Source organism: Lepidochelys kempii, chromosome 18 (genome assembly GCF_965140265.1).
Source record: "Lepidochelys kempii isolate rLepKem1 chromosome 18, rLepKem1.hap2, whole genome shotgun sequence".
Lineage (NCBI taxonomy): Eukaryota > Metazoa > Chordata > Testudines > Cheloniidae > Lepidochelys > Lepidochelys kempii.
This window is the reverse complement of record NC_133273.1, coordinates 9,931,023-9,952,572: the sequence shown is the minus strand read 5'-3', so window position 1 is coordinate 9,952,572 and position 21,550 is coordinate 9,931,023. Positions and strand designations below refer to the sequence as shown.

General features: G+C 42.2%; 1 protein-coding gene across 1 annotated transcript in view; it reads right to left on the bottom strand.

The window, feature by feature from the left end:
- Positions 1–3,602: 3,602 nt before the first annotated feature.
- Positions 3,603–21,550, bottom strand: part of MICOS10 (mitochondrial contact site and cristae organizing system subunit 10) — a 28,958-nt gene continuing 11,010 nt past the window's right edge. The window contains exons 2-4 of the mRNA XM_073316216.1: positions 10,769–10,816; positions 9,243–9,352; positions 3,603–3,850 (exon numbers count right to left, since the gene is read on the bottom strand). Coding sequence (XP_073172317.1) covers positions 3,842–3,850; positions 9,243–9,352; positions 10,769–10,816 — 167 coding nt within the window. The 3' untranslated portion in view covers positions 3,603–3,841. The remainder of the gene's footprint in view (positions 3,851–9,242; positions 9,353–10,768; positions 10,817–21,550) is intronic.

Genomic DNA, 21,550 nt, shown 5'->3' with positions numbered 1-21,550 from the left:
TAATCATGCCTTCAGTGAGTCCTTCAGAAAATCTTCCTCATCTTCTTCTCCTCCCTCCAGCTGGGGGTTCCACAATGCTCCGTCCACCATCCCCTTCTCTGCCCACACCTTATCTCTAGGTAAACACACAAATGCAATGGCCATCTATACCTGAGGCACATAGTGTTTCACAAACACAGCCTTCATGGGAGGGAGTAGTTATTCCTATTTGACAAGAGAAACAGAAACACAAAATGGTTAGAAGTCTTACTCCAAGGTCACACAGAGTCAGTGGGTGGAGAACCGAGACTAGCATATAGAAATCCTGATCCCCTCAACCCCTAAGACTAGTCAGTGTCAGTCAGCTATCTCCCTTTACTATGATAAATCGGGGAGCATGAGGTCTGCTGACTGAAAGGGCTGTAGCATAACTCCACTTTGATGACTCCCAAACTACAAAGAGTAAGCAGCCTTTCTGGAGAGTCTCTGACAATAAATCAAAATTGAAGGATGGTTAAAGCAACTAATTAAGTCCTGGGTTCAGTTCCCAGCTCTGTCACATTGTGTATGAGACTTTGGGCAAGATAATTTATAGTTTCCACCTCAGATCCCCATCCGTAAAGTGGGGCTAAGCGTACCACTCTCTGCTTTTATTAATATTAAAAACTCTCCTGCACACGGACTGTTTTTTACATCACCAAGCTCCCTGGGTCCCTAGGCACCACTGAAATACAAGGAAAAGACAGTATCTTGATCAACACACTAAGAACCAAGATCAACAATATCAAGCTGCATTTGTATTTTTTTCCCCTCCAGCAGTCTCTGCTTTTCTGGGACTTGTTTATGCATTTCAAAGCCTCGGACGACATCTAATCAAGCTGTTAAGGAGTCTCAGATTTGTGGCTGGTCTGGCACTTAGGGAGCTGTTAAGCAGTCAAAAACAGTTCTAGTCAGCAATTTAAAAGAAAAAGAAAAAAGATGGAAACATGGTTTCTTTATTCTTCACTTCCCACCCTCTATTTTCCTATTATGTTGAAATTGCACCAGGGATGACATAAGTAGTTCTCTTAGTGGAGAAGTTACTAAGTTCTCAGTGGGAATACCTGCCTGTTTTCGGCCTATATTGTGTGCACTCTGATAGTGATCCAAATTATGCTACAGAGTCTGAGGGGAAGCAATGATTTCAGCAGGCTTAAGGAAGGAGGAAAAATGTGATAGCTTCCAGATGAGCATATTATACTAAATTTAACATTCCTTTTGGTACTTAGAATTTCCACTTTTTCCCCTTCCATTTATGTAATTAGAAATCAAGCAGCAGGAAGCCATTCCTAGTCCAACCTCAGTTAGGAACATTACAGTCTTACTCCATAGAGTGAGACAGGAGACCTGCCCTCACATGGAGCCATTTTGCATAATTTATTTGGACAGGTTCAAGACCTATTTTTGAACCAATACAATTTAAATTAAGCCAAACAAAACCCAATTACGGGTTAGTTAAAAAAACAAAAACAAAAAACCAACAAACCCAGAACGGAGAGGTCTTGGAAAAAAAGAGAACATTCAATCTAAATTGCTAGCTATCCCTTTCCAGTCCTTACCTCTTTTTAAAAGTCACAGTTTCTTTCTGCAAATTGAAAGAGGTCAGCACTGCAGTACGTACAATGGTGAATTTTACAGTAATGCTTAAAAGGGCAATATTCTCCAGAGCACACAGACAATATATGCTGTTTTGTGAAAGGAAGTTAACTTCATGACCCTTGCAAAAGCAGGTCACCTAAACTAGTTCAATTTCTCTCTCAAGGCCAAGCCGCACAATCAGCTAGCGCTTTTCATACACAAGTGTTGGCAGAGAATATTTTTTTAGGGCACCACAGCTTTAAGATTCTTTTGTCGTCTACCCAGAGATGCTCTCCTCTCTGGCTAAACCCATTAGCTTCCCAGGCTATTAGCGCTGCAGCACACAGAGAACTTAAACAAAAAAACCTCTCCAAGCCACAGAGGAGCCGTGGCTCCAAAGTACACAGCTCAAATTAAAAATTGGGGCCAGATAAAATGATTCAAAATTGGAAAGAAAAAAGTTACTGTTTCCAATAAACTGTTTTAATGACTAATTAATGCTGCCCAACAAGGGAGAGGAGGTGGAAAAAACAAGGACATGCTCTAGCAATGGTGCTGGATGGTATCACGGTTTGGTAGAGTCCAATCCTGCTCTGGCACTGAAACCGTTTTATCCAATGAATCTGTTGCTCACTCTGGGTACAGCCTGGCATGTTTCTTTGGCAAGTGAGATTTGTACTCAAACCCCTCAAAGGGATGTGGGGGTGGATGATTACTGTAATGCCCATACCAACTCCAGTTACTGTTGCCCAGTAATATTAGGAAGGAGTTTCTCAAGCCTTTTCTGATCTCTAAGCACCTCCTTAAAGTCCACCCCCCTCCTTTTTTGGCGAGGATTTTAAAAGCATTGTGCAATTTTTATTTTCCAGTGTGTGTTCTTTTTGGAGAGAAAGTTATTCTTTCCTCTGCCTGGCTCACCATGGAGCAGAATAAATTTTCAAAAAGGAAATATAATCAACACAGGCCTTTAATGTTAGTGTTAAAGTTACCAGTGCAGGAACAAGCCAGGATTATAAAATAAGCCCTATATAAATTTTCCCTTTATCATACAGGATGCCTTGGTGGAGTGGACATACAACATGTGATAGATCACATACACTAAGAGAGGAGCAGGAAGCTCTCCAGTAACAATTATTCTCATCTTGTGCTACAAAAGGATAAAGTTTGCGGCAAATGCCTCAACAAGAAGAGGAGAATAGATCCGAGTTCAGTGAAAGCAAAAAAAAGTCCACAGGAGTAGAAGTTAACAGCTGGTACCTCTTGTGGGTGGAGACAATGCAAAAGAGACCCTTCCACCAGAGGTCAGCTAGGAGAGAGCAAACTGAGAACAAATAGCGTACTTTTTTTTTTTTAAAGTGTTTAAGAAAAAAAGGGGGGGGAGGGGGCATTTAAACAGTTATTTACCTTAAACTACATGTTAAGCTCCAGAGAGAAGCTGGCACAATTAATTGCCAAAGCATAAAGAGCTGTAAGTACCATCTTTGTCCCATTCCAGATATAAAACCTTAGACTTAATACAGAAAAGAAAGAGATTGGGGGCTGGGGATGTGAAGGTAAAGCTCTCAGTCAGATAGCACATGCATCTGTTTAATTAGGTCACTATGCAGGGAACAGTTTCAAAGCCTAGCTCACTTCAAGACTCTTTAAAGTTTCAAGAAGCAGCATCAGTTAGGTAAGCCAGTAAAACAGTCAGATTTGCACTCTCCTATGCTTGGAGAGGACAGAACTTAAGTCTTAACAGCAATTGTTGTAGGGACAGAACACTGGAATTTGTGTGCCTCCTAAAACCAGCCCAGGCAGCTGGGTGTCCAGCAAGTGATGTGAGGTGGGGATATTTCTGTGAACTGCATGTTTGGTGCAGGCTGCCTGTTAGAGTGGGAAGGAACACACAACAGCTGCCATTTCACAAGGACTTGAACAGTGGCTTTAACCAGGTGGTCCCAGCTGCTACCATTACAATAGGAGTCCTCTCCTTCCACTCACACGCAAAGAAGCCAAAACACCAGGGGGGTCCACTTTTGTTTTATTTATTTTTCAGAAGAGTTCCTCCTGGCACTTTCTGGAGAGAAAATACAAAACAAGATGCAGAACTTTGTTCCACGTACATAAACAGCTTGTTGGAGTATAAAGAGCAACTGATAAGTGTTTCAGAAGAACGTTGGCTTACTCCAGGGGCACTTCAATATTCCTGAGGAATAACCATGATTTCTCCTTTCGTCCCACTGGGATGTTCTTAAGTCATTAGTCACTGTTCCTGTAAAGCAAGAAGACTCCCATAACATTTTGTATCCTATAGCACCTTCTACCTGAGAAGCTCAAAGCAAGCAGTTTAGCCTATAGCACCCACATGAGGCAGGTCAGAATTTTGATCCTTATTTGATAGATGGAAAAGCTGAAGCATGGAGAGGTTAAGCAACCACATTCACACAGGAAGTGTAGAAACAGAACCTAGATCACGCACTTCCTGGTCTCATGCTTTATGCCACAATTAGTAGAACTTCACTGAATACATTTGGGGATACTTTGGGGGGCAGTGTCTAGATTTAAGGGTAGTCTCCTGTGCAGGTGTTATTGCACTCCCCATTCACTTTGATAACCCACAGAATGGATTCAAATGTTGTATAAGAAAGTTAAAAATCAAGTTCTAACATCATTTTCTAGGAAAACAGATGAGTGTGATAATGCAACAATATTTTCCACACTGCTAACTACCAGAAGTGAAATAATTCCACTTTAATAACCCTGGAGCTTTTACTCATGACCAGACATTTTGGAGAGAATTAATGATATTAACCATTAGATAGCTTCATCTCTCCCTTCCCTCTCTCCAACATGTCAGACTCTTTGTGCCAGGGAAAGCCAGCAGAGACCGTGCTGGAAACTTTGTCCTCAGCTCTAGAGCCACGCAGGCAGCTGTGCTTCTTCTGTGCAGTGTCCCTCTGATGACCTCATTTTCAGAGAGACCACCCTTGTTACAGAGTTGAGATTATTCCTTAAGACAAATATAAACCCTTGCCAGGCTAGACTCAAGTCAGCCTTCTATTTCTCAATGTTCTCAGGCAGTTATTTTGCCATAACAAGCATCTTCCAAAGGACAGAGTGTTTCCTAGAGTTTCTGGATTGGGTGTTCACACACCCAGAGTCCAAACTGGAGAAATTTCATTCCAATTTATTTCTGACTGAAGTCCACAAAAATAAGACAACACCCCACAATGGTTTTATGTTAAACTCTCACACACTTCTGTGGCAAACACTCCTAGACGGATCTAGAACATTACGGGGTTACATTTGTTTCACTCATATAAGATGCCAGCTACTCCATGTTTTTATCCAATAGAAAAGTTTCTTTAATGTAAAGGGTTGGCACACAGTCAATGGCAGAGCACATTTCCAGTACAATATTCTGAACCAGGTGGATTTGCTAGGACTGTAAAAGCCTGTTGAAGGCTAATCATTCAATAAAGCCAGGGATGATTCGACTTCATATTCTTGAGGTAAAAAACGGGCAGAAAAACCCTTCTTTATCCATCATGAAGGAGCAAAAAAAGGCATAGGACCATTCCAGGTGGTGCCAGAGAGAAGGCTTTGGATTCTTTGACCATGGGATGGTGTTCCATGAAGGAGGAGTGCTGGGCAGAGACGGGCTCCATCTTACGAAGAGAGGGAAGAGCATCTTTGCCAGCAGGCTGGCTAACCTATTGAGGAGGGCTTTAAACTAGGTTCACCGGGGGAAGGAGACCAAAGCCCTGAGGTAAGTGGGAAAGCAGGATACCGTGAGGAAGCACAGGCAGGAATGTCTGTGAGGGGAGGGCTCCTGCCTCATACTGGGAATGAGGGGCAATCAACAGGTTATCTCAAGTGCTTATATACAAATGCACAAAGCCTTGGTAACAAGCAGGGAGAACTGGAGGTCCTGGTGATGTCAAAGAACTATGACGTGATTGGAATAACAGAGACTTGGTGGGATAACTCACATGACTGGAGTACTGTCATGGATGGTTATAAACTGTTCAGGAAGGACAGGCAGGGCAGAAAAGGTGGGGGAGTAGCTCTGTATGTAAGGGAGCAGTATGACTGCTCAGAGCTCCGGTACGAAACTGTAGAAAAACCTGAGTGTCTCTGGATTAAGTTTAGAAGTGTGAGCAACAAGAGTGATGTAGTGGTGGGAGTCTGCTATAGACCACCGGACCAGGGGGATGAGGTAGATGAGGCTTTCTTCCAGCAGCTCACGGAAGCTACTAGATCGCATGCCCTGATTCTCATGGGTGACTTTAATTTTCCTGATATCTGCTGGGAGAGCAATACAGCGGTGCATAGACAATCCAGGAAGTTTTTGGAAAGCGTAGGGGACAATTTCCTGGCGCAAGTGCTAGAGGAGCCAACTGGGGGGGCGCTTTTCTTGACCTGCTGCTCACAAACCGGGTAGAATTAGTGGGGGAAGCAAAAGTGGATGGGAATCTGGGAGGCAGTGACCATGAGTTGGTTGAGTTCAGGATCCTGACGCAGGGAAGAAAAGTAAGCAGCAGGATACGGACCCTGGACTTCAGGAAAGCAGACTTCGACTCCCTCAGGGAACGGATGGCCAGGATGCCCTGGGGGACTAACTTGAAGGGGAAAGGAGTCCAGGAGAGCTGGCTGTATTTTAAGGAATCCCTGTTGAGGTTACAGGGACAAACCATCCCGATGAGTCGAAAGAATAGTAAATATGGCAGGCGACCAGCTTGGCTTACTGGTGAAATCCTAGCGGATCTTAAACATAAAAAAGAAGCTTACAAGAAGTGGAAGGTTGGACATATGACCAGGGAAGAATATAAAAATATTGCTCGGGCATGTAGGAATGATATCAGGAGGGCCAAATCACACCTGGAGCTGCAGCTAGCAAGAGATGTCAAGAGTAACAAGAAGGGTTTCTTCAGGTATGTTGGCAACAAGAAGAAAGCCAAGGAAAGTGTGGGCCCCTTACTGAATGAGGGAGGCAACCTAGTGACAGAGGATGTGGAAAAAGCTAATGTACTCAATGCTTTTTTTGCCTCTGTTTTCACTAACAAGGTCAGCTCCCAGACTGCTGCGCTGGGCATCACAAAATGGGGAAGAGATGGCCAGCCCTCTGTGGAGATAGAAGTGGTTAGGGACTATTTAGAAAAGCTGGACGTGCACAAGTCCATGGGGCCGGACGAGTTGCATCCGAGAGTGCTGAAGGAATTGGCGGCTGTGATTGCAGAGCCATTGGCCATTATCTTTGGAAACTCGTGGCGAACGGGGGAAGTCCCGGATGACTGGAAAAAGGCTAATGTAGTGCCAATCTTTAAAAAAGGGAAGAAGGAGGATCCAGGGAACTACAGGCCAGTCAGCCTCATCTCAGTCCCTGGAAAAATCATGGAGCAGGTCCTCAAAGAATCAATCCTGAAGCACTTGCATGAGAGGAAAGTGATCAGGAACAGCCAGCATGGATTCACCAAGGGAAGGTCATGCCTGACTAATCTAATTGCCTTTTATGATGAGATTACTGGTTCTGTGGATGAAGGGAAAGCAGTGGATGTATTGTTTCTTGACTTTAGCAAAGCTTTTGACACGGTCTCCCACAGTATTCTTGTCAGCAAGTTAAGGAAGTATGGGCTGGATGAATGCACTATAAGGTGGGTAGAAAGCTGGCTAGATTGTCGAGCTCAACGGGTAGTGATCAATGGCTCCATGTCTAGTTGGCAGCCGGTATCAAGTGGAGTGCCCCAAGGGTCGGTCCTGGGGCCGGTTTTGTTCAATATCTTCATAAATGATCTGGAGGATGGTGTGGATTGCACTCTCAGCAAATTTGCGGATGATACTAAACTGGGAGGAGTGGTAGATACGCTGGAGGGGAGGGATAGGATATAGAAGGACCTAGACAAATTGGAGGATTGGGCCAAAAGAAATCTGATGAGGTTCAATAAGGATAAGTGCAGGGTCCTGCACTTAGGACGGAAGAATCCAATGCACCGCTACAGACTAGGGACCGAATGGCTAGGCAGCAGTTCTGCGGAAAAGGACCTAGGGGTGACAGTGGACGAGAAGCTGGATATGAGTCAGCAGTGTGCCCTTGTTGCCAAGAAGGCCAATGGCATTTTGGGATGTATAAGTAGGGGCATAGCGAGCAGATCGAGGGACGTGATCGTTCCCCTCTATTCGACACTGGTGAGGCCTCATCTGGAGTACTGTGTCCAGTTTTGGGCCCCACACTACAAGAAGGATGTGGATAAATTGGAGAGAGTCCAGCGAAGGGCAACAAAAATGATTAGGGGTCTAGAACACATGAGTTATGAGGAGAGGCTGAGGGAGCTGGGATTGTTTAGCCTGCAGAAGAGAAGAATGAGGGGGGATTTGATAGCTGCTTTCAACTACCTGAAAGGGGGTTCCAAAGAGGATGGCTCTAGACTGTTCTCAATGGTAGCAGATGACAGAACGAGGAGTAATGGTCTCAAGTTGCAGTGGGGGAGGTTTAGATTGGATATTAGGAAACACTTTTTCACTAAGAGGGTGGTGAAACACTGGAATGCGTTACCTAGGGAGGTGGTAGAATCTCCTTCCTTAGAGGTTTTTAAGGTCAGGCTTGACAAAGCCCTGGCTGGGATGATTTAACTGGGAATTGGTCCTGCTTCAAGCAGGGGGTTGGACTAGATGACCTTCAGGGGTCCCTTCCAACCCTGATATTCTATGATTCCCTCCCCCAGCCCCCTTTTGAAAGGTCACTTCTAAGTTTTCTGGCAGAAGGTTTTAAGTGAGCACTTTGATGTTTTATAATGTAACTTTACACATGCTCAGGAGCATGCCTCTGCTACTGTGTCATCTCAGTGCTTTCAATGATGCATCCCTTCACAATATTTTCTGTGCATTCCACAGAAATAATCCCTATTTTATGTTTAATTTTTATGTGAGAGAGTGGGGGATTTTTACCACCAATGCAAAGATCATTCTAAGGTGGTCACTTTGTGTGACCATAATCATGCCTAACATCATAAAACTAGATTAAATTGTACCAGCCGCTTGGCTAGTATCAGTATTCCCCCAAGCCACTTACAACACAACCCTCTTTAGAGAGGGTGGACCCAAAGTCACCTTTTTAAATTGTGCCATGTCTAGATTCTAATGATTCCAAATTCATATGATCAAACAGTCTATGGTTCATTAACATCCTTGAGGACAAAGGAGACTTTATTAGTTTGAGTCATGAAAACACTAAGGCCCTGATCCTTCAATCAGATCCACCAGTACAGAACCCTGTGCAGAGCCCCACTGAAGTCAAAAGAGCTACCTACAGGCAATTAAATCCTCCCCTCATAGTTCCGATTGCAAGACTGGGGCCATGTCGTTTATGGTAAGATTAATTTTCCCATATTTCTTACACACTTGTACATTGTGGAAAAACCACCTGCAGCATCTAAACTGATCCTGTGGAGATTCCAATGCCCTCAAAGAGAGATGGTATGTAGCATAAGTAAAAAAAAAAAAAAATACACTGAATATTTGAAAGGATCTGAAAAGTTTGACAAAAAAAGATGCCACACACAGGAGCTCTCCTCCAACTAGTGGCAACGTATTACTTCTACACTTGTTTTAGACAAGAATATTTAAGCACTGAATGATGCCTACACACATTTTACTCAAATACTTACTTTTACAAACTTGCCATGGAGAAGATATGGAGACTGGAAATCATGCTGACAATTAGAATAAGCCATTCCTAACCCCATCCCTGACCCAAATGCAATAGGCCATGTCTTTCCTGTGTGGAAGAGAAGCAGAGAAACAAGAGATATTGAACATAAAAATGAGAAACACTGCATTAATTTCAAGCTATAATGACAACTTCTTATCAAACATAATGGCAATAAGTGGTAGATTACTGGAAAACATGCACTGTGCATTTTCAGGTTCTATGTATTCTGAAGTCTCCTAAAAAAAAAAATCTTAGAAAGTTGCATTAGAGAGCAACAAATGTAATTTAGAGTCTAATGGGAATAAATCCATGGTACAGTATTTAAAGAAGTCACATTAAACTAGCAATTTCAATCTGTGGATCTCAGAAGTACTCTACAAGTATTGATAAGCCCACAGTGCCAGATCCTCAGCTGGTGTCAACTGGCATAGCTCCACTGACTTCCAAACAATTATGCCAATTTACACCAGCTGAGGATCTGGTCCATTATATCTTAGTGCCTTCCAGATCAAATCTGCTCATCTTAAAAATAAGAGGATTTTTCTTTCATGATGAGTTTGACCCAGAATCTTGAAAGTCTGTATGTGGTTGGGTTTTTTTCTTTTTTTTCCCTTTTAAAAAACACATGCAAGCATCACCAGTAATAAAAGGATCCTGCAACTGGAATTCAGTTAGCAGAATAGAATCCAGCCTTGTATTGGCTCTGCAGCATTAACAGAAGTTGTAAAAGTTACTGTTAACTCTTTGGGGCAGACACGGTTGTAAGCATTTATACAGAGCCTAGCAGGGGCCAAAACTCTGACTGGGTCCTTTCACCTCTACCAGAATGACAAACAATACACACAAACAGCAGGTTTACTGAGTAGAAAAGCAGTTATTTTTCTGACAATAACTGCATTTTGAAGAATATTTCATAACTTAGATCATACCATTAAACAAAAACAAAATAAAAAAAAAACACTGTTAACAGAGCAAACAGAACCTGCCAGTCTGCCACAGTTTGCATTTTGAAGTCATTCGGCTCTGTGCCTAGGAAGAATCTAGAGTCAGGAACAACATGTGCTCTGTTACCTGCGCTAGAGTTGAAGATTATTCTAGTATCAAGAAAGTAAAGTAAATGAAGAGAGCGGAGACTATCTAGAAAGTATTAAAACCCTCGCAGGACGGGTTAGGGCTGATGTCTAGACATGTGGCTAATTAGTATTTTGATGCAGGGTCTCTCATAATTCCAGAGCTTTGTAATCAGAAGCCTGACTCCATGCCCAGCCTGAGTTCGGAGATGTTTCATATATAGTGACCTTGTTTGACCACAGTTCGAAGTCTAGCTAATTTCACTTCAACTAATCTATTTGGACAAGTAATGGACACGTTGGAATAACATACTAATTAACATTTACACGCTTCAAAGAATTCTGTTTAAGAGGCGTACCCAAACAATCTAATATCATGACAACAAACAGCTGAGCACATAGGGATACTTACTTTTAAAGAAGATAACTGAGAAAACAATTCCTAATCCAAAACCAGCACCTGCAAAGAGAAAATTGCAATAAAAGGAGGAAGTCAGACAATATGTACAAATGGAAATCAATTCCATTCTTTTCATTAATTACTTGTTCTGGCTCAGGAATGCCATCCCAATCTTTTAGGTTTCTCCACACCTAAAGAACAGGTAGGTTATAGGCTTGGCAATATTTCTTTTAAAAAAATGCTTTAAAAGTTAGATTTAAGCAAATATAGACACATACCTAAGAAACGTACCATACAAATACAAGAGATCATCCCATGACATATCCCCCATTTCTTATTATTAGAGAGTGAATCCTGGTCCCAGCAAAATCTATGGAAATTTTGTCACTGACTTCAATTAAATCAGAATTTGCTTCATTGTCAGAAGAGAAAGCTCAAGGACACACAGTTACACCTTCACTGCAAAACCAAATTAGTTCCCTTTTAGGTTTGCAGATTAATATCTTATTGTACTGTAAGTACTTCTAACTACTTCAATGTGCGTCCTCAGGGCAATAAACTTATGATGCTTCCCACTATTCTATATCTTACAAAAGAAAGCTCTGGGCTGCTTTCTTTTACATCCACAGCATTCATTAGCCAGTGTAGTTAAACAGATTGGGAAGGAATACTTTTCACATCCTAGACAGATTTAAAAATTTTATTAAAGCTAATGTTTAAAATCAAATTTACACAAGTTAAGAGGGAAGGTACTGTACCTCTGGGGTCAGGCTTAAGTTATAAGTATTGGTTGCAAGGTTCACAACATACATACATACCACATAACCAGCAAAGACCCAGATTGGGGTGCAGGAGTTTTTAAAGTGTCAGTGAAAAAGTGGTCTTGCCACCCATAGAATGTATTTAGAGTCCAAGTCAGTGTTGTTGTAGCAAATAGGTACATGGGTGGGGTGCGTCCCCTTGGTTCATCAGGGGAGGAAGGGGGTTATTTTCCCTGACCAGTGGTCTCGTTTACTTGTCCTAGTACTGACGGTGGCCCATGATGTGCTCCGTGTAGATGTCTCTGGACCGCTTGATGTGCTCCGTGTAGATGTCTCTGGACCGCTTGATCGGACCCCATGAGCTGTCTCATGAGAAAGGTGTAGCGCCGACCGACTCCACTCACTCTCAGCTCGTTGTGGGGGTCCCATGCGCCCAAGGCTCCCACAACCAGGGCGTGGATCTGGACTTACACTGATTGAGTTGTAACAGCTCAGAATTTCTCCATCACCACTTGGGAAATTATTTAGCGTGTTTCAGAAAAACGCTTCTGTAACTCAAAGAAAATTCTTTTCCCTGGAAGATGAATATTCCGAATTTCGTGAAGAGCTGGGGAAGTTGTCAGTAGATTTTTGTTATTTCAAGAACCATTAAACAAAATAGCTAAAAATTCTAGTTCAATGGGAAAGTTCTGCCTTCAATTACCTGGGCAAGGCCACTGACTTTAGAGGGGACTGCAAAGGTAGAATAGCAAAATTCAGCCACATATGCACTTATTTAGCCAATGAACAAAAGTTTCAAACACACTTAGAAGTAAAAAAGAAAGTGTCTGGGCTTGAATTAGTTTTTTTTTTGTTTGTTTTTTTTTTAAAGCAAAAACCCCACCATTCTTAAAGTTATTAGATCTCATCATTTACTGTCTGCACCGAGAAGGATTATATTGTACTAAAGAATGGTTCCTACTACATGCATCACTGAATAAGGGCCACCTTATATTCTCACTGCAGGTTGGGACTTAAAACAGCTAAGCAAAATGGCCCCAGGACCTAGAGTGGACAACCCCCAAAAATTGCATACATCTACAGCGGCTTCTGTGTGGGCTGAGTCCCCTTTTTAGTTTGTTCCACTCCCCAGGCCAACTTACACAGCCTGCAAAGAAAAAATAAGTAATGACAGCTCCCACTCTTTCATCATTCTTTGCTCCAATAAGCAGCTCTGCACTTCGCTGCCTTAGCGAATAATCTGTGAAGCATCACAAGTGCTTTTATTATAGAAAAACACTGCATTTTAGGAGGTGAGATAATGACTTGGTCTGAACAGAGACAACTGACCTTTGCTCTCAGAAAACCTAAGTTATCCTGTTAGAACGAGAGCTAGAAACAAGACTGGTTTCTGAAAGCTCTCTTCACTCTACTACAGCGTTTCAACAGAACCAATTATCGCAGAGGTAACTACTTTACCAAGGCATTATGGTTATTACAGGGCAGGATTTCAAAACATGCAACTTCAAGGGAAGAGGTTTGATGACAGCTTGCCAAGTGGTCCTGACATCAAACCCCCAGACATCTTCGCAATTGAACATTTCACAGAAGGACAGATTTTCATTCTCCTCAACCATGTGCAGTTTGCATAGCTTAAAAAAATAACCTGAACTCCTCAGAGCTCTTTAGACGCCTGGTCAGACTTTCATGCATTTTCTGAATTGGGGACACTATCAAACACAATACTTACTAGAATCTTGTGTAAACAACTCTAACCATTCAGACTGTATATAAAAACTCTGGTCAGTGATGTACAATCTGGGAGATAAATAGTGGGTCGCCATTAGCAATGGCTCAGTTATGCCTTTTCCCCAACTGGAGCTTCTCTTCAGTACCTTTGCAACAGCACAGCTGGTGTTGGCTCCAACAGAAAGTAATTATCCTTAATAGCATAAACAATCTACGAGTATTCATCAAACGGACAAACTGTTTGGCTTCCTGATCCCGGGCGCCTTCTGACGATCCTTTCCTACCATATGGGGCTATGCTGTCTTTTTGTTTTGGTTTGATTGCTGGACTATAAAATCTGAATCTGAACTGAAAGCGATTACTTCAAGAAATTGGACAGACAGCACTAGGCGTTGTTTGAACTGTCCAGCTGAGAAGGGTGGTCATGCAGCGATACTGCTTTATACTTCCTGTCCAAGAGGAATTCTCTCTGCCAATCCAAACAGTTAGGTAATCAATGAGAAATTATTTGCAGAATGACAAATTCTACATCAGCCACACGCAATGCCCAAGTAGTTGCTAGTGTCACCACATTTCCATGCTGTCGGTCAAACCCATATTCCTCTTTGCCACAGCTGTGGCAAAGGGGTAAGTTTTGAAGGGTGTGACAAGAATTATATACTTGGCAGGCAGGGGAGAAATAAACCCAAAATAATATCAGACATGTCCCCTCACCTTTAGGAGTCTTCCATCTTTGTTGGAACCACTAAGATTCCCCTCAGTTTTTCCCCCACTCAATCACTGGCCTAAACAGAAACCCATCAATGCTGTTTCTTAGCTGGCTGGTAGGGAAACTATAGAATGAACATGCAAAGGCACTGCCTGTACAAGTAGAGAGCAATACAGGGCCAGGAACGGAACCCACATCTTTCCACACTACGCAGCCAGGCGAAGCCATGTTAGACATTTTAATACAGAAAGGAAAATATATTCTGCTAGGGACAGGAACATATTCCTACTGAGCTCACTGCTTTGGTGGGAGTGCAGCAGACTAAATAGGTGACCTGGGTTAGGAAGAAAGCTAGAAGCTCTCATTATCTGGGCTGCTGAAATTCAAACACGTCACAGTGGTGACAAGCCTGGGTTTCAGGGAAGGGACAGGAGATCTGGTTTAGGCCTGCCTCCTGTGGAACGACATGATGTTCATCTTTGAGGATGCTTACTCCATCCTATTTCATCTGGAAGATGAGTAAAATGGCAGATCCGTACTAGAAAATGGAGTAAGAGGTTTGGATTAGCTGGTAGATCTAGGGAGTGAGAGAGGTAGGTGAAGGCAGAAGTCTGTTACTGTTAATGCTTTTTATCATCTACAGGAGGAGGAAGTTTCACAAATATGAAGCTAAAGAGGGAGAATCTGAGTTTCGTTGATCACTGCTCCCAATCCAAAAGGCTGTCAAGCTTCACTCTGCTCCCTACTGGGGAATGGGCTAGAAACAATGCTGAACTCTCAACTGGTGGGAAATGTTGTGATCAGGAACAGTAAGAAGTGTTCAGATTTTCTCCCCACCCACAGAAACCACTATTTATGGTGAGTCTGCTTTTTCCTGGCTGGTTTTTGCCTGTAAATATTGGTTTTAAAACTTAAACAGAAGCCTAAGCTACATTTAAGTTTTTATCCTGCCGGGTTAAGAAACTGTTACTGTGGATAATTTGTCACTCATCATCATCCCACTAGGAAGTAGTTGTGGTTATGTGGTCATTTCCTATGCGTCTCCAAAAAAAGAGGAGGGGTGCCCTAAGTCATTCTTTCTTGGAAACAAAAGGAAAAAAAAGTGTGTTTCACTTTAATTCTATATAGAGTTACACTACAGAGAAACAATGGGAGAGCCTGCTGATGCATTTTACAGGTTCAAGTTCTCACATGCTCAATTTCCTTTTAAAAAAGCAACATGTTGCTTCAAAGAGCCTCCCACCTGATCAGCGACACTAACTCTACAGCTGTTTCCACTAAAGATGGGCACCTCTGGGCCAGGCTTTAACTTCATAACAATAAAACATGAAGGGTTTATCTTACAATAAAAACAAAACGAACATGGAAAAAGCTAAGGGCTTGATCTGTGCTGGGTTGCTTCTCTCACCTCCCCCACCCCCACCCCGCCACCTTCTTGCTCAACAGAGCCTCTTTGGAAGAAAAGGCCACCGGAAAGTGTAAAGAACATTTTTCATCTTCTCTGACAGCTTTAAATGTTTAACTAGAAAAACAGCCTCTTCAGCCCTTTGTCGTTTCAGTTTGAACCCATTTATAGTCAATACAGACAGCAAACATTAAGATTCTATGCATATCTTCTTATCCTATTCCTGCCTAACAGTAAAGGCTGTTTATGTACAAGCAGATACAGAACTGGAATTAGGCCTCTAAGCCTGGGCTCTGTGCCCTTTTTTTTTTTAAATACACTTTGGCTCATGTACTTTCAGAGAGAGAGATCATTATACCCAAAATCAATCTAATATACACAAGAGCATGTGCCTCATACCCAAGAGGATATCATAAGAGGATCGCAGATAAGCAAATCTTTGAGACAGACTTATGTCTCAATAGTACATCTGGGAAAAGATTCTTCTATAAAGTTTATCAATGCTCCCTTCAACGCACGTAGTTACCATGAGTTTTAATAGTATGCCCAAGCAACAGTGGGCTTAAGCAATTATAAAAACCTAACAGTCACACTTAGATACGGTTTTCTTCTTAAAAAGACAGTGAGACTGAAGGTGAAAGGTTTAAATATGCTCAGTGACAACTGCTGTTACTATGTCCCATAGAGGTTTTCCAGTTTCTTAATGCAATTTTCTTTTGTAGTTCATTAGACAACTACATACACAAAAATAGCAAACTGCATCTCCCTCCCTTCAGGTTTTGTTCTTTTACATAAAGAGCTACGGTATTAAACAAAATGCAGACTAAGCTGCTGGTAGATAGCTACTTAGTTGTAAGAAAGTAGTAACTAGTCTGTACAGGTTAAGCTTTCTGGAACTGAAGAGCTAGCGTCATCCTTTTGGGATCCAGACCTGGATAGGACTAGTTAGAAAAAGGACAATGATCTTTCATAAAGCCAACTTGACTGGAACAATGGCCACCATTAAAGTCTGGAAATTTCAGCAAACCATGAGTCAATTTCACTGTTGAAGTGGTGGTAGCAGCAGCTTTGGGGCAAAATGGCAGCTGTCAGCCTTCAATTAAAAAGCTATTGAAAAGGATTAAAAATTCAGTGTGATAAGTTCTGAGTAAATATCAATGCAGTAGCTAGGTAAGGTATTAGAACTTCTACTTTGTAACTTACAAAAACTGTATTTAACAACACTTTTTGCATAAATATTTACAAGCAATATTCTTTCATCAGAATTATGACAGGGTGCTCCCCATCGTCTTTCCTTCCTTATCATGCCCCAAATGAAGAAGTTAAGTTTGGCAAGACCTATATACAAATAACAGTTGTACAAAAATGCCTTTGTAGATTAGGACAGGGCAGTTCAGCAGGAATTACATTTCTAAGAACTAGTTTTCATTTATTAGAGGTGCTTAGGGTCCAACAAAGTCATTTAAGCAGACTCCAAACTATATTGCTCAATCTTTTTGAGGCAGGAATCAGATTTTCCCAAGTGCCAATGCTCAATGTCGTCTTAAACACAAAAAACAAACCACCAACCACTTTTCCTCTACTTTGTTGATGTTGTTCACACAGCAAACAGGGAAAACTGAAGGATGACACAGGGGAAAACAGTGAAACTGATTATATACACAGCGTCTTGTCAAATACACAAAGTACTCTAAAAATATACAGCAAAATGCATTTTTACTTGGTTGTTATACTGATTTGAAGTACTTGAAATAGGTTTAAAAATTCCAGATGTAGTTGTGATTAAGTCATCCCCTTAAGAGAAAAATCAACAAAAAATCCAAACATGGATTTCCAGGCACCCCCAATCCTACTGCTGTTTGTCTGGTATCCAAAGGCTGGCATTAGATATACAAAGGCTCTTCCAGCTTCTATTCAATACTTCCACAATGGAACAAAAAGATGCTACCCACACGCTTTCCAGACATCCTGGATAAAAACCTATACAATCGTATAGGCAGATAGCTCCAGCAGGAATTAGTTCATTTCACATCCAATGGTGAAAGGCTGGTGGGGCAGAGGGAGAACATCCCCCTGCTTCTGCTAAAGAGGGTGGGGGGAGGAAACAAGAGTGGAGGCCTATGTGTAACTCAGGCCAGCACAGCATCTTGTCAATACTACACCAAGGCTTTTGTCCAGATTAAACATGTATGGATAATTTAGAGGGAAAAATGTTACAGTGGTGTCTCACTCACTAAAGGAAATGCCATGGAAAGAAGCCTAAATCCTCCTCAAATCTCCAGTGAGGAATTTATCATTTACAAGGACAAGTGCCAGTAGTCCTTAAGTTGCTCAGGATTTCTTACAAAAATAAGTTTTATATATCAAGGAATTAAGAGCCAGGAAACATTCCCACCTACTGGCATCGTGTCGCAGGGATAAAATAAATGAGTGGATGGTTTAGGACACCAGTTGGCTGAAGTCCCTTTCCACTGGCTGATTGGACTTTTTGGCAACATCACAGCTATGTACCAACTCCCCAAGAATGCACAGCTGGGGCCTCATCACTGTACAAATATAGCGGACCAGGAAGTCAGTATATTTGGCTTAACTTCCATCATAGCAGACCTTCTCCTTCTGTCCAGGCTTTTGAACAGGCTACACAATCATAGGAATCCAGACTCAGAACTACCCCCCCAATTTCTCTTCTCTCCTCGAAAAAAAGAAAGTCCCACCCTGCAGCTGTGGAGGTTGAAGTGAAGGCCAAAAAGAACTTCAGTTCTCTTCCTGCACACAACTTCAGGTCGTTAGCGGACCAGATGGAGCTAGGAAGGAGGGAAGCATCTTCAGAGCTGCTTCCAGACACCTATAGTTGGCCAAACAACTGAACACAAGCTGATCGCCAATTCAGGCAGCTTTTCTCCTTCCCCAACTCCCTCCCCAGAATTGCACGAGTTAATGTGAGGAGCCAAGTTCTGAAAATACAACTTCAACTCCAACCTCCAATGGCTGAATGGAGATGGAAGAGAGTCCTGGCTCAGCATTGAGTCCTTGCCCTGGTGTAAAGCAGCATGAGAAGTAAGCCAGAAGATATTCCCCTAACTTCAAACTGCAAGGGAAGCTAAGTCCTCCATTAGCTGCAGCATGTGGAAGGAGAGACAGCACAAATAAAGACAGCAGCAGAGAGCAACACATAGGAGCAATGGAGAGTTCAAAGGAACAAAAAATTCCCCGCAAGATAGGACCCCAAAAAAAGATTACAAAGAAGGGAAAAAATAAAAGTCACTTAGTTTTAGGGTGGGACTTGTTTTTGAAGTTCAGCTACCACCTTTCAGATTGGGTCTAAAATGTGCCCCCCAACTAAAATCTGAATTTCCAGTTTGAAAGGGTAAACACCCCTTTAAGTAAAGTACTGAAATAAGCCATCTGTCTAAGAGACATATCTTTTCTAGGATCATTTTGTACCCCTAGGATCATTTTATACCCATCCGTAATTTACTTAGTGCTTTTTCCTCAGAACTGGCTTCATGGGCACACATTCTATATTATACTGAGAAGTGATCTCCCCTCTTAAAGTTCTAACTTGTTCTCTCTCCTCTCCGTGAAACAGGCTTCCAAAACAAAAGGGACAAAAAAGGTGTCCCACTTAGAATCATAGAATATCAGGGTTGGAAGGGACCCCTGAAGGTCATCTAGACCAACCCCCTGCTCAAAGCAGGACCAATTCCCAGTTAAATCATCCCAGCCAGGGCTTTGTCAAGCCTGACCTTAAAAACCTCTAAGGAAGGAGATTCTACCACCTCCCTAGGCAACGCATTCCAGTGTTTCACCACCCTCTTAGTGAAAAAGTGTTTCCTAATATCCAATCTAAACCTCCCCCACTGCAACTTGAGACCATTACTCCTCGTTCTGTCATCTGCTACCATTGAGAACAGTCTAGAGCCATCCTCTTTGGAACCCCCTTTCAGGTAGTTGAAAGCAGCTATCAAATCCCCCCTCATTCTTCTCTTCTGCAGGCTAAACAATCCCAGCTCCCTCAGCCTCTCCTCATAACTCATGTGTTCCAGTCCCCTAATCATTTTTGTTGCCCTTCGCTGGACTCTCTCCAATTTATCCACATCCTTCTTGAAGTGTGGGGCCCAAAACTGGACACAGTACTCCAGATGAGGCCTCACCAATGTCGAATAGAGGGGAACGATCACGTCCCTCGATCTGCTCGCTATGCCCCTACTTATACATCCCAAAATGCCATTGGCCTTCTTGGCAACAAGGGCACACTGCTGACTCATATCCAGCTTCTCGTCCACTGTCACCCCTAGGTCCTTTTCCGCAGAACTGCTGCCTAGCCATTCGGTCCCTAGTCTGTAGCGGTGCATTGGATTCTTCCGTCCTAAGTGCAGGACCCTTATTGAACCTCATCAGATTTCTTTTGGCCCAATCTTCCAATTGGTCTAGGTCCTTCTGTATCCTATCCCTCCCCTCCAGCGTATCTACCACTCCTCCCAGTTTAGTATCATCCGCAAATTTGCTGAGAGTGCAATCCACACCATCCTCCAGATCATTTATGAAGATATTGAATAAAACCGGCCCCAGGACCGACCCTTGGGGCACTCCACTTGATACCGGCTGCCAACTAGACATGGAGCCATTGATCACTACCCGTTGAGCCCGACAATCTAGCCAGCTTTCTACCCACCTTATAGTGCTTCTCCTCAAACAAGTTATTTATGCTCCAACGGCTGCAAGTTTTGTACTTGAGTTACACCAGGATGTGGATTGCTTATCTATTAGTGTACATGTCGATAAATGGAATCAGTATACCTTAGAAATGCCCCTGTTGTGACTTAGTGAGGATGTAAAAGCTGCCAAGTGAATTGTCAAGCTACACTGAAAATTGAGTTCAACCCAGATGGTTGGTTTGGGGGGGGGAGGGGGAGTCAGCACAGAAATATGGAGTGACTAAGATTTCACTAACTGTGTAGGTCACTTTTTACAAGATAAATTTGACCCTTTACACCCTAAGGACAATACCACATAGCAGTAGTTTATAGGTAAATGTCAAATATTTCTAGCCTCTAAACAAGAACATACCTAAAAAGGTTAAGGAGTACTTGTAGCACCTTAGAGACTAACAAATTTATTTGAGCACAAGCTTTTGTGGGCTACAGCTCACTTCATTGGATGCATTCAGTGCCACTGAAGTGAGCTGTAGCCCAAGAAAACTTATGCTTAAATAAATTTGTTAGTCTCTAAGGTGCCACAAGTACTCCTTAACCTTTTTGCGGATACAGACTAACACGGTTGCTATTCTGAAACCTAAAAAGGTTGTTACACACATGCAACTCTATTTAAGGCAATAAGGTTATAGGCGTGCCCATGTGTAACTAAGGACAGAGTTTTGTCCACGAAGGGTAACGAAAGCAGTATTTGATACTAGTCTTTATCTGTGCCTTTGCCAAGGACTCTGATGACTTACACATATGAGGAAACTAGAGACAGACATAAGGAAATATGCAGTACTCTAAAAAGTTTCTAATTAGCTGATTTTTTAAATTATTATTACATTGTCTAATTTTGATTATGAAGACATTACAAAGGAAGCAGCTTAGTCAGCTTGTTGTATATCAGGACAGGAAAATCTGAGCTGGGGGAAAAACAGGAATTTTCTACATTTGAGTTTGATTATTTTTCCAGGGATTTTTGGTTTAGGGCCCAATCCTAATCCCACTGATGTTCCCATTGACTTTGATGGAAGACAGATTAGGCCCTTATTGTATATATATATATATTCATATACTACACCTCTGTCAGAGCAGTATCCTGTGGATCAAGAGTGTGAAACCTGTCTCTGATCTTTCTATCCTGAAGGATATCAAGTTGCACTTCCTGTTGCTATTATTAAAATGGCAGCCCTGAGAGATTACACAACTGCCCCGCTCATATCAACAGGCAGTTTAAACGTTCAAGTACTTTCCAATGAGGTTTTGAAATTTGATTAAAGTAATTTTTCTGTAGTTATCCAAGGCAGTAGTAAAAATCATTGCTGATTTCCTTAAAATAAAATTAAAAAGGGGGGGGGGGGGAGGAAAACATGTTAGAGTCCTTACACAAGACAAGGCGGCAATACAAGAAATCCAGATACAGCTAAAGACAGTTTTTACAAGGCTTTTACTCCAAATGATAGCTAACATGCAAGATGACATTTGAAATCA